This window comes from Strix uralensis, chromosome 5 (assembly GCF_047716275.1).
Source record: "Strix uralensis isolate ZFMK-TIS-50842 chromosome 5, bStrUra1, whole genome shotgun sequence".
NCBI lineage: Eukaryota > Metazoa > Chordata > Aves > Strigiformes > Strigidae > Strix > Strix uralensis.
In genome coordinates, this window is record NC_133976.1 from 15961135 (window position 1) to 15973758 (window position 12624).

The 12624-nt window shown below is 36.3% G+C and overlaps 1 protein-coding gene across 3 annotated transcripts in view; it reads right to left on the reverse strand.

Moving 5' to 3' along the window:
* Positions 1–12624, reverse strand: part of COG5 (component of oligomeric golgi complex 5) — a 214829-nt gene that overhangs the window by 42833 nt on the left and 159372 nt on the right. For all 3 annotated transcript variants that reach the window (XM_074869976.1, XM_074869975.1, XM_074869977.1), the window contains exons 11-14: positions 6709–6790; positions 4178–4382; positions 2843–3004; positions 718–817 (exon numbers count right to left, since the gene is read on the reverse strand). In XM_074869976.1, the coding sequence (XP_074726077.1) occupies positions 718–817; positions 2843–3004; positions 4178–4382; positions 6709–6790 (549 nt within the window). The remainder of the gene's footprint in view (positions 1–717; positions 818–2842; positions 3005–4177; positions 4383–6708; positions 6791–12624) is intronic.

Sequence of the window (12624 nt, forward strand, 5' to 3'; positions counted from 1 at the left end):
TTTTGCAATAATCATTTTTTATTTTAACTAATAAATAATTAATTTAAAATAATTCATTGTAAAAAACTAATTTTTATCTCTTCACAAGAAAGGCATTAAAATTTCAGCAACAGACTTCATGAGAAACTTGCTGATCTTAAAAAATATTTTTTTGGATGACAGCAACAACTCACATTGGCTTTTGAGGGATCCTTACTCAAAGGATAAGGCTTTGGGGATCCTTCCTCTATTCAGTTTAACACTAGGTAACAGTGCATGGCAAATGACTGGAAGGGTCATGCAAATATATGGCAAGTAATAAATATATGGAAAAAATGCCCAAATTTTGTTGCAAACAGTGAAAAAATATATTTGAATAGTACAGATTTTAATACCATAAAGACAATGTGTCATGTAATTGATAGAATATCAAATGTTGGCAAATATTAAACTGAATTGAATGGTCTTAATTTTACTTAACAGCAACTAAAATTTTGATTTTTTAAAAAATTAATATGACAAATTCAATTTGGAGTTATACAGACAAATTTTATCGCTATCAATAGCCTGTGTTTATCTGAATGCAGAATTTAACTGAAAATGTTTCCAAATACAATGGAAAGCCAATTTGAAGGTTTTGTCTATCTAGATTACTTTACTGTTATATCATAAATCTACAAAAAACCAGAACATTGTACATAGAAAAACATACGTTTTTAGAAATTTAAAATTACTTACAAGCTGCTCAGACTTTACACCATAGAGCTGAATAGTCTTTGCCACATTTTTTGCCACAGCTAAACTCAGGTCTGGATCAACAGCTGCCACATTTAGCTCACTGGAAGCAAAGATTACAAATCTTAATTAACAACTAAACAGTGTTGTATTTCATTGATAAAGAATTAACTATGAACACGTAGTTACGTGGCATGTCAATTTAGAGAGAGTAACACATATAACCAAGTCTTTCTAAGCACCGTAATTCAGTTTACAATTTAAAAAGTCATTTGGGAATTTTATGTGCAGTGTTCCTATTCTAGTAAAAATGAGCAAAGTTTAGGAATGACACTTCAGAATGAAATCACTATTAGTAAGCCATTCAAAAATATTGACTGCAATTAACTACATTCAAGCTTTGGCAGCAGCCTTCAAACATTACAGGTGAATACACAGTCATTCAACTCTGGAATTACATGAGCTGTGCAGAAATACCCAGGGGACGCCTTAGCTTGACACAACTAATAAGCTGTGTTTTAGGCAATCCTTTATAGTAACAGAGGCCCCAAAGGAACGAATGACAGGGAACAAATGGAAGAAGTAAAAGACTTCTAAATCACTTCCAGTATTTCTTGTTCATGGAACCCCCAGATGTTCATCTGTTGGGGCTACAGTCATAAACACGTTACTGAAAACAGACAAGCACAAAGACCATCATCTTACTAGTGATGAGATTAACTTCTCCCAAGAACTGGAGAGACACTAGGCACCCTGACATAGGAATAACCTTCTCCAAGAACTCTGTGGGGCCCCAAACATCCTTAGCTAAAGGTCACACTGGAAAACTCAGCTGAAATTTTGTAATTTTCACATCGTTAACCCTTCTCCATTGCAAGGAGCAAAATAACGTCAATAACTCACCAACAGGCATGTTCTGAGCATGTACAACTCCCACTAACAAGTACAGTGTCAGAATTAATATTACACACACACACACACTCACACACACATACTGGGAATACTGCCCATCATTTTCAGACTGTATTAAACAGAGTAGTCCTTACCAAAACCTTATAAGGGAAAAAACACTATTGGTAATTTAAGCATCTCATTTTACAAATTTTAGCCAGAATAGTCATCTCTATCTATTATCTCTAACAGAATATTTATATCAGGTATTATCACTTGCAGCCAAGCAACTATCATCTTCCCATTGACACAGTCAGAATAATTAAGATATTAGATATTTGCAACATGTGTGAAGTTTCTCTTCCTGATGTTCTATAAGCTTAAACAGTAAAACTTAAATTAAAATGTCAGTTATTCCAGAAAAACAAAATACAGAAAATAAATAATAAAATGTATAATAAATTATAAATAATAATAGAGAGGTGATCATCCCACTGTATGCAGCCTTGGTGCAGCCTCACTGTGAGTACTGCATGCAGTTCTGGGTCCCACAATTTAAGAAGGATGTTAAGTTACTCGAATGCGTCCAGAGGAGGGCAGCAAAGCTGGTGAAAGGGCTGGAAGGCATGTCCTAAGATAAGTGGCTAAGGACTTTGGGCTTGTCTAGTTTGGAGAAAAGGTGGCTGAGGGGTGACCTTATTGCTCTCTACAGCTTCCTGAGGAGGGGAAGTGGAAAGGGAAGTGCTGAGCTCTTCTCCCTGGTATCCAGTGAGAGGACACATGGGAATGGTTCAAAGCTGCACTAGGAGAGGTTTAGACTGGACATTAGGAAGTATTTTTTTATTGAATGGGTGGTCAAAACACTGGAAAAGCCTTCCGAGAGAGGTGGCCGATGCCCCAATCCTGTCAGTGTTTAAGAGTCATTTGGACAATGCCCTTAATAACACGCTTTAGCTTTTGGTTAGCCCTGAAGTGGTCAGGTAGTTGGACTAGATGACTGCTGTAGGTCTCTTCCAACTGAAATATTGTATTGTATTGTATTGTATTGTATTGTATTCTATTCTATTCTATTCTATTCTATTCTATTCTAAATCCTGACTTAATTTTTACACTAACTAGTTTTACAACTAAAGAGTAATCAACCTTTTACTGCTAAGGAAGTCTCATTTCTAAAATTGTAGCTTACAAGAAAAAATGTGTTGAAGATTACATTTTGCAATGTTTTATGTGTGCATACCTGGCTATAGTTTTAATGATGCTGTCAAGCTCGTCAGAAGAAGGAGGATTCCGACCTCCAGGAGGGAAGACAAGATTGATGGGGTCAAAGAGTCGAGATAAGGATTTTGACAAATAAGCAGCTTCATATTGTTGCAGTGAATCTTTCAAGGCCTTTTCTGGACTGTGGGTTTAAGGCAAAATTACTACGTTTTAAATTAAATTAAAACACACAATAGAGTTGAATCTTTTCAGACCATACAAATTTCACAGTATTGAAACTCTTTTTTCTTTCTGCTCTTTAAATATATGCACTTGAAAAGATTTTAATAGTGTATAACACCTTGTTTTTCACTTGAACCGTGTAACTAGTCAGGGAGCAATTCTGTGTAGCTCAGTACAGTTCTTGGCACTTTCTGTAAGACCTGCGTGGAATCCCTAATTCATTGTTCTTGATTGTTCTTGAGACAAACAGTGCTAAAAACATCTGCAAAATATCAGCAAGATATCCAGAACTGCAATGAAAGACCTTTTCATATTCACAAATTTCATTAGCAAATAGCTTGTACTCAATGATATATTTAAAAAAAAAAAAAAAAAAAGATCTCCTGGTATATATATGCATATAGAAACCTTCAAATAGAAAGACTCTTCTTAAAATTACGTTTAATAAGCTTCACTCTTCAGTATTTCTACTTGTGAAAATGAGTAAGCAGTAGCTTTTTCAAACATTTTACCTCATTGTCAGAAGTCTGGTGAACTTTTTACTTTGCTTCCATTGAATTCAATGAAAAGTCTTCCACTGACAGCTCAGGAACATATTTAAGACAATACAAATCTCACGAAAAATAATCATTTTATCTTACATAAGTCTAGAAGTCCTAATAGACTTGATAAGCCTGTTTCAGGTTGATCTTTCTGATATCTACCACTAAGATCATGTTTATTCTACAATGTATAAACATAAAAACTGTGAATCATAACAAACTGAGCATTTGTCACACTCCAATGATTCTGGTATCATTAAGAGAAAACTACTGCTGTAATCGCAACACATACAAAACTGAGTTTCCATCATTCTATTTTTTTTCACTGAAAGAGACAAAAAGATAAAACTAGTTCCAGAGTCAGGGACTTTGTGAAAGACAAGAAAATCCAACACTGTTAATTATATAACCTAATGAAAATTCTACTGCTCTAAAATAATATTAAAGCAACAACTGGAAGAGGCAAAAAAAAACCCTTTAAAATTTTCCTGCTTTGATAATTTGAATAACACTGACTTCTTTAAAATATTCTGTTTTCTTGCAGGGTGCAAAGCTTTACATTTTATTGCCTTAGAGTTCATAATACATACTCATAATCCTGAGTTTTTTGCATGAATATGTCCTGTGTATCTTCTTCCATTTGTTGTAGTTCAGCAAAGAGATCAGTAGTTCCACTTGTGTTAAAATTCCTCTGAATATTTTGACTATATTGTTGCAGGCGCTTCCACAAGTCATTATAAAGCCTCAGTAGTTTTGGGTATTCTCCTTCAAAAGCTTGTTTCAAAAACATAGAGGCTGCAAAATAAAGCAGTAAGCAATATGCATTGCTAAGTTCAAACTAATTTTTTTATTCATATAACCTCTGTATCCTTGCATTTATATTAATTAATGAAATAGAATGTTATCCTATCTTTAATATTAATAATGTAATATTTATACTTAATTTCAGAGTGGCACGAGCTATCACATTAAATGCAGTTGACAAAGGTACATATCTAAAGCACCTGTGTAAAATCCACAACTGGAAGACTGGACATGGAAAATTTATTTTGTACAATAAAGATACTAATCATGGTTGTAAAACATTTGGTATCAAACTTAATTATTACTATTATAATTCATTTAAGGTCAAAGTATGATTAGAACTCTCTAAACCTAGAGATTTTCTAACAATAGCTTGATGGGGGAAAAGTGTAGGGCTGTGCAACTTTGAAGATACCCATTTAAAACAGAAAAAAGATAACTTCTATGAGCCAAAGACTCAAGGAATCTGAGGAGGGAAGCATATGCTTTTAAACACACTTCTTAAAACAAGGTACCTAAAATGCAGATCCTAAACTTGTCAAATAAAGAAAGACAAAGTCAGCAGAAAAATCAGCATTATTTTCAGCCTTGAAAGGCTCGCCACAAGTAACAGGAAATGAAACAAATGTACAACTGTTTAGCAACTGATGTTAATCTTGATCTAACATAGCTCATACTTTATGGATTTCCCATTACTTTAGGAGATTAACACTGTTCCGTTCATTCATAGGTTTTTCAGGCTCCAGACATCTGCCCCACTTCGCCCAGCCTGTTCTTTCAACTCAAATATATTATAATTTTGAATACTGGAGGATTCACATTTATTATCAAACACGGAGTTCTTTCAGGTCATGAAGCTATGTTTATAAAGACAGTTCCAACCTCACAAAAGATCATGATATATTATCAAACTCTGTAAACTGCTACGAGCTCATATTTTTACACTGTTTTTCTAATATTGTCTTGTCTTCCTCTGATCTATATGATCCAGAGGTCTGTGACTGATGTCAGTGGACTCAATCACTTAGAATTTATATGTTAAAAATGAACATTCTCATATAGATGCATCACTTAAATGAAAAAGTCTACTTGCTGTAAGCATTGTTTCCCCAAAACTCAGCTGTAGCAAAGTAAAAACATTATTCACAGTTCAAACATCCAACTGCTCCCTCTAAACATTTATATGAAAACATTATTAAAAAGCATAAGTAATAAAATATTTTTGAATAGCTGTCAGACAAAGTATTGCTGACAAATGTAAGAGTTCGCTTACTTCTGAAATGCTGATTGATCCCATTAACTGATGTCACAATTTTACAATCTTAAAACTGAGTGCTGAAAACAGGTAGCACACGTTTGGTTTGAACATATGAGATTCCGGGTATGTACATACTGCTGGTAAAGTAATGAGTAAGGCAAACAGTAAAATTAATATGTTTTAACACAAGATGAATACATTTTCTTTTGGGACCATCTAGTTACTTAGCAACCACTGAACACGAATCAGCCAGCTAGTTCCTCAAAATTATATTGGTGCTATAAAGCCTGGAAGGACCAAATTTGAAGGGCCAACAGCAATAGCTGAGATCACAAAGATGAATGCAAATCTTATGCACTTTATATGTATGTGCAAAAGATTACCTTTATATACTGTATATAAACATTAAAGATATATTTATGGAAGCACCAAACTCATCTATGATCCAACTGCATGCTGCATTAGCATGTTCTGGTAATAGTACTGTCTTATGTTTATACATGATTTTTATTTAATGTTCCTTGATTGTATCTGCTATTTGTGTATTACATATGTAAAGAATATTGTGTATAGCCAGAACACCAGCCATTTATCTATATTTAGACAAGATACAATTTTGAAGAAACTCAACTCCTATTTATAAAGGTATTCAAAAATGGCTAAAATCAGATTTTTACAACTAATCAGTGTTTAACAAGAAAAGACTGTTCTTTAAAATCAAATTACTATTTTTGAATTTGGCAAAACTATTCACTTTGGAAAGTATAATGTACCATTCCAAACATTTTCACCTTCACATACAGTTGCAAAAATGTTTTTGTTATTAGATAATGACTACTCAACGAAGCAGGAAATATTTCTTTCTGAAAATTCAACTATAGTTTAGGATTATCACCCTGTTTGGTTACAAAACCAAGAAGTTTTAAATTCACAGACCCCGCACTGAGCAAACCACTGCTATAGTTCTAGTAGAGGAGATAATGAGCAAAGGGCTTACTGAAATGAGAGATTCAAAATAACTACAGAACACATTACAAATCATTTATACTGAATACTTACAGTCTGTTGCTGACTGAAACTGAGAGGAAAGTGTCTGAGTTACTGCAGTCCAAAATTTGTACAAAATATCAGACTGGCCATCCTGATAGCAAGGGACAAAAGAAATACAAATTTTAAAATATACTCTTTCAAAGAATTTTAAACAATACAAATGCTTCCAGTCAAAGCTGTTCTACCATCACTGAGAACAAAAACCAAGTAAATGAAGTCTGAGTTTTCCTCAAGTTTAAAGCCAGAAAAAATATTGGAAAAAAACCCCCAAAACTTCAGTCTTCTCTCAAATGGAATATTTTCCTTCGAGTCTGAGAGAAATGCTCCCAGCTCTCTAGGGGCATGAGTGTGGACCAAAGCAGTACACCTCAGGAGTTGTGTTACAAAATCTTTTTGCATTGCGGTGACCTTCTCATTCCATGGGGGTTTGCATGCTGGCTACATCACAGCAATTACTGTTACTACCATTACAACATGCTTGCAAACACCAACCAGGGACCAAAACCACTGCATGCTGCTCTGCTTCACAAAGAACAGTCTCCTATTTCTAAAAACATAAACCACATGAAAATACAGTGAACCTCACAGTTGACTCTTCACCACCTTGGCTCTGCAGGGCTTGCTGCCAGAAGTGGAAACAAGGTAGCATATTCTTGAAAAAAGGACACACAAGAACTGGCAGGCTCTTTCCTTACTCCCCCCAACATCTTGCACCACACTCAAGCATTAAAGCATGATTTTATTTTCTCTCTTTTGCTTTCTTCTTGTCTGTGTGTTTGAGGTAGAAAAAATTACAAGAGATGCTAATGGGTATCCTGTCCTGTCCACCAGTTAGGTACTTGGAAAGCTGTCCGGTGTTTTCATGGGAAAGGGAAGGTCACTCTGGACAGAACAGTTTTCTTCATTGCACGGTACACATATAATGTATTGTCCCTACGGTTAAATAAACCAGTTTGACCAAATCACTATAGTAATGATAATCAGTACAAAGTGCTCAGAATGAAAAAGTGAAACAGCCAACAGTGATGACAAATGTCAGCAAATCTAAGGATCTTACGCTGGCACTTGGTTGTTTCTATCCTGACTCACTGAAACATCCAAGGTTTTAAATCAAAGCACAACATTCACTGCTAAAGCTGGGTTTAAGCAAGGGGTCAACACTGAAATCACTGTCAAAGAGGGATGCATTTTCTCAGCTTTCCTTTTGGCACTGCCAGTGACTTCACCATGAGAAAAATGAAAAAAAAAAAAAAAAAAAGAAAAACAACAAACCCTAGTTCTTGTTAATAACACAAGCCCTTTTAAAGTGTCAGTTCAACTTCTGCCCTGCACAGCACCACAAAAAAGAGATTAGCTATCAAATATAAAAGTTCATCTACTCCAAATTGAATTACTACTTAAGATGACACAGGAAGAAAGAATACACTCGATTCACTTGCATTAGCAATAACATGCAAAGCAATGAAGGTCATCCTGTCATGGTTTGAGCTCAGAGGGCAACTGAGCAGCACGCAGCTGCTCACTTCCCCATTCCCCCCCAGCACTGAGAAGAAAATAAGTAAAAGCACTGTTCACTCTCCCCTTTCCCCCCCAGCACTGGGAAGGAGAAAAGCAAAAGACCCAGGAAAACGAGATAAGGACAGGGAGGGATGACCTCATCCTTTAAGGCACAGTCAAAGAACAGTCTTGTTAGGGGAAGAAAAAAAGAACATAAATTTAATACAGACACTAACACCACCACCACAGGCAGAGTAGGACCGTGAGCAGCATTACCACATCGTGAAAACACCTTCCCCCATCCCTCCCTTCTTCCCGGGCTCAGCTCTGTTCCAGATATCTCTCCCGCCTCCCCCCCAGCGGCGCAGGGAGCAGGGAATGGGGGGTGCAGTCAGTCCAGCTGCTCCTTCCACCTCAGGCAGGGGGGAACTTCTGGCATTCCTCCCCTGTTCCAGCACAGTCCCCCTCTCACAGCAGACAATCCTCCACAAACCAACTCCAACATGAGTCACTCCCACGGGTGTGTGTATCACCCTCACGTGTTACAATCCTGCCAGCGCTGAACTACAACAGTGGGACCTTCTTCCCATCAGATCCCCGCCTCCTTGGGGCGCAGTCACCCGGGTCAGCATGGGCGCCCCAGGCCGCAAATTGGTATCTCTGCCACACCCATGGGTGGCAGGGGGGGTGGTCCTGCTGTCTCACCATGGGATACAGGGGAGTCTCTGCTCTAGCACACCTCCCCTCTTCTCCTCCTTTCTTCCACTGACCTCGGTGTTCACACAAATGTTCTCCTCACAACTTCTCCTCACAACTCCCACAGCTCCTCCCAGGTTCCCCTTCTTAAATACATTATCGCAGAGGCGCAGCTAATTGGCCCGGCCATGGTGCCAAGGCGGGTCCAACTTGGAGCCGGGGGAGCTTCAAGAAGCTTCTCACAGGAGCCACTGCTGTAGCCCCCTCCTGGACTACCAAAAAAACCCCCACCACTCACTCAAACCAGGACACATCCATTAACAGGATACACTTCATTCCACTTGAAGATCTATCTAGTCATTGAAAGACTACAAGTTCAAGCTCAAGTTTCAGTTCCAAAACTGTCATCTTAAAGAATTGATATAAAACCTGAAAATTGGTCAAAGGTACGCTGACACATATAAAAATTAAAAAAAAAAAAAAAGGGGGATTATCAGATAGAATGCTTTCACAAATTCTGAGATTAGATGAGGAATACATCCAACCCTACGCCTTATCTCTAAATATATTCAAAGAAAGATAAAATTTATGGGTCATGTGTTAAGAATTGAGAGAGAACATCTTTTATGCTGTTGGACTCATGCTTGTAAAATGTATGAGAACTAACAGAGTACGAAAATAAACTGGGATGATGGAATCTCATTTTTGACTGCTTGAGGACACTGATGAATTTAGAAACTGAAGTAACTTATTTTATAGCTCTGTTTGTATTTTCTGTAAAATTGTACCTGATTTTCATAAATGGGCAAAGTAAAACTATTATGATTCAGGAGGTGCACTGCATAAAATATCTTTGGGTTTTTTTGTAAATTTATTACTATAGCATAAATGTGAAATTACTCAGTTCTTCATTTCACAGTTTCACACTTAAAACATGAAAATTACTATAAAACAAATGGCCTTTCACATTAACTACAGAGTAAATTAATTAGCCTTCATATTCTCTATCCCAACCTGGAACAATGTTTGCATATTCAGCATGGTAACTCAATTCAATTTCTAAATAATCTAATGGAGGTGGGAAAATACTTACAGAGCATTTTCAAACAACTATTTTTTCATTACTATCATCACCATCTACACCTCCATCATAATTTCAGCAGAAAATACAATGATTAAAGGGTCTTGAAAACAAATGTGCATGTAGTCCCTCCACACTGACATGTCTATCTTAATTGTCAGATTCAACATGATGACAAATAACAATAACATGTGATGACACTGAATGTCTCTGTGAAAATATATAACTTTTGTATTTTCCTATATATATATACATAAAGTCAGACATATATACATATTACTCATGTAAACATCTGTATAGTAGCCACAGCTGTACCAATTAAGCCTCTGCCCATTAGCTTGTGTCTTCTGACCTGGGCAAATGGTGTTCATTAACTACCAGAATTTTGTAGTGAAGGCAGTCCTCACATCTCAGTTACATATGAGGAGAAACAGAAGGGAAAAGCTACACGGAAAATTCAAATAACTTTTCATACTGACTGACTGCTCAGTCAAAAATGTTTAGGGAAAAAAATGATTAATGCCCCAGCTTTGGACCAACTAAAAACACTATCTACAGAGTCATTACTGGTTGCTTCTATAATGTAAGATACAATATTTCACTTTGTCTGGTGTTGAGATGCAGTCACTCTGGAGGTGAAATATAGCTGCTGATTAATAGCACACAAAAGACCATGTAAGAGTTTGTGGCAGGAACTAGAGAATACTGTTGCCTACACATACACCAGGGGGTATTTAAGTGGGTGGACTGTATCTACCAAAATTGGAATACAGCAAAGCATTAGCATTAGATACTCCTGCTGGAGTAAAAAGTGCCATATGCAACCATGAGCATCCAGAAACCATTTATTTATTTTGCTTAAACCTGTAATTTCTTTTGCTTACACATTAACTCAATATATTATTTTTTAAGTACTTTTAAGCAATCTCACTGTGTATTTTTTAAATAATGTATTCTAATAGAGATTACATCTCTGCCTGTAGATCACAATGGAAATTATAATTTAACTATTTAAAATGTAATGTGCAATTCCATTTTACAATAATACTAGAAAATGACACAAAAAAAGGGTAGAAAAAGGAGTGTTTTTCTCCAGCTTAGCAGGAAATTAAAGGGATGTCCCTCTCCTTGTACTGGACAACTTCTTCAAGAACTTAAGAAGAGAGGCAAGATGAAGGTAGAGGAGGAAAGGGAAGTACTGCTTGCCTGAAATGTACACAGCAAATCTACTGGCTCATCTTATTGTAAAGAAAAGTTTATAAGCCTTCCCCTATGCTTCATATAGCACTGTGAGCAACATCCCACATTATCAGAAAGTAACTGCTCTTTTGGGCCTTTTGCTTTCAGTAAATGTCATCTAGCTAAAATTGCATTCTTGTCATCTTCCCATCTGTAGAGTGTAAGTAAATGAATTTGGTCCTCCTCTACACATACACCAAATATCCCCACTAGTAGACAATGTATGGGAGCATTAGGTACATCCACATTAGTGGCTGACTGTGTAGAAGGGATTCTTTCCAGTGCAAATCTGTCTTGTGTCTATACTTGTTTGCAGAACACACTGAAGTGTGCTAGCAGACTAACTTCTACTATTCAAAGAATACATGACCTCATCATTAGCTTAAAAAGAACAACTTCTGCAATTAAATGGCTTTTTGCAGCATATCATCATATTTTTGCAACAGAACCCACAAGGATGTACTAATATTTTTATCAATTAATATTCTGAGACTTTAAATTGGGAATTTTCCATTTCTCTTGCTTCTCAAAAAGAAATAAAATTGAAAGATGTTAAATTACTTACACCCCCTCCAAAATAAAAATGCTTGCTTTGAAATCTAGTCACAAGCAGATTAACATCTTGTGATACAATCCCTTGTAGCAGGAGCAGCTGACAAGATGAGTAATGAACTGCATCCGATTATCTTTTCAGCTCTGTGGCAATCATTTTCCAACAGCTTCCTATTCCATAACCAACAACACTGGAAAAAGGTCATCATTCTGTCATATTTCCCCCCCATCACTGTATGTGTTTAATAATGCAGAGAACACATAAACCTCTGGGAGTTAAGAGATCTGGTACTGTTATCTGGGGCAAAACTGTTTCAGGTGCATATTGCATATGTAGAAATCCTACATGAAACATCCATACATAATTTAAAGTCCCTCAGAAGGAAATTATTACATTTCAGCATATAATAGAATGCTATTTCCTCCTTTCATGCAATATGTTCTTTCTTCAACAAAAGAACCCCAGCTGTAATTGATGATATCTAAAACTATGGACAGACAAGATTCAGGTTGACAAATACACGTTTTCTGCATCATGGAATACAACTGAATTAGATCTATGAACATTAATTGCAAGCAACTGTAGGACTATAATGGCAAAACACAATTTCCTCCCAAAAGTAGATCCATTTAACTCAGCATTTTTTAATTGATTTTATTATATGTTTGCAGCTTTACTTTGACCTCACAGCAGAGAAAATCTGCACACAAATCATACTTTGCACCACTACAAAATGGTTGGGAGGTTAAGATCAGCCACAGAACTGGATGTTTTTTCATAAAAATCTGCTGTGAAAATGTTCCTATACTTAAACTACACTTATATAAACTAATAATCTACCAGCCCAAACTGGGAATTA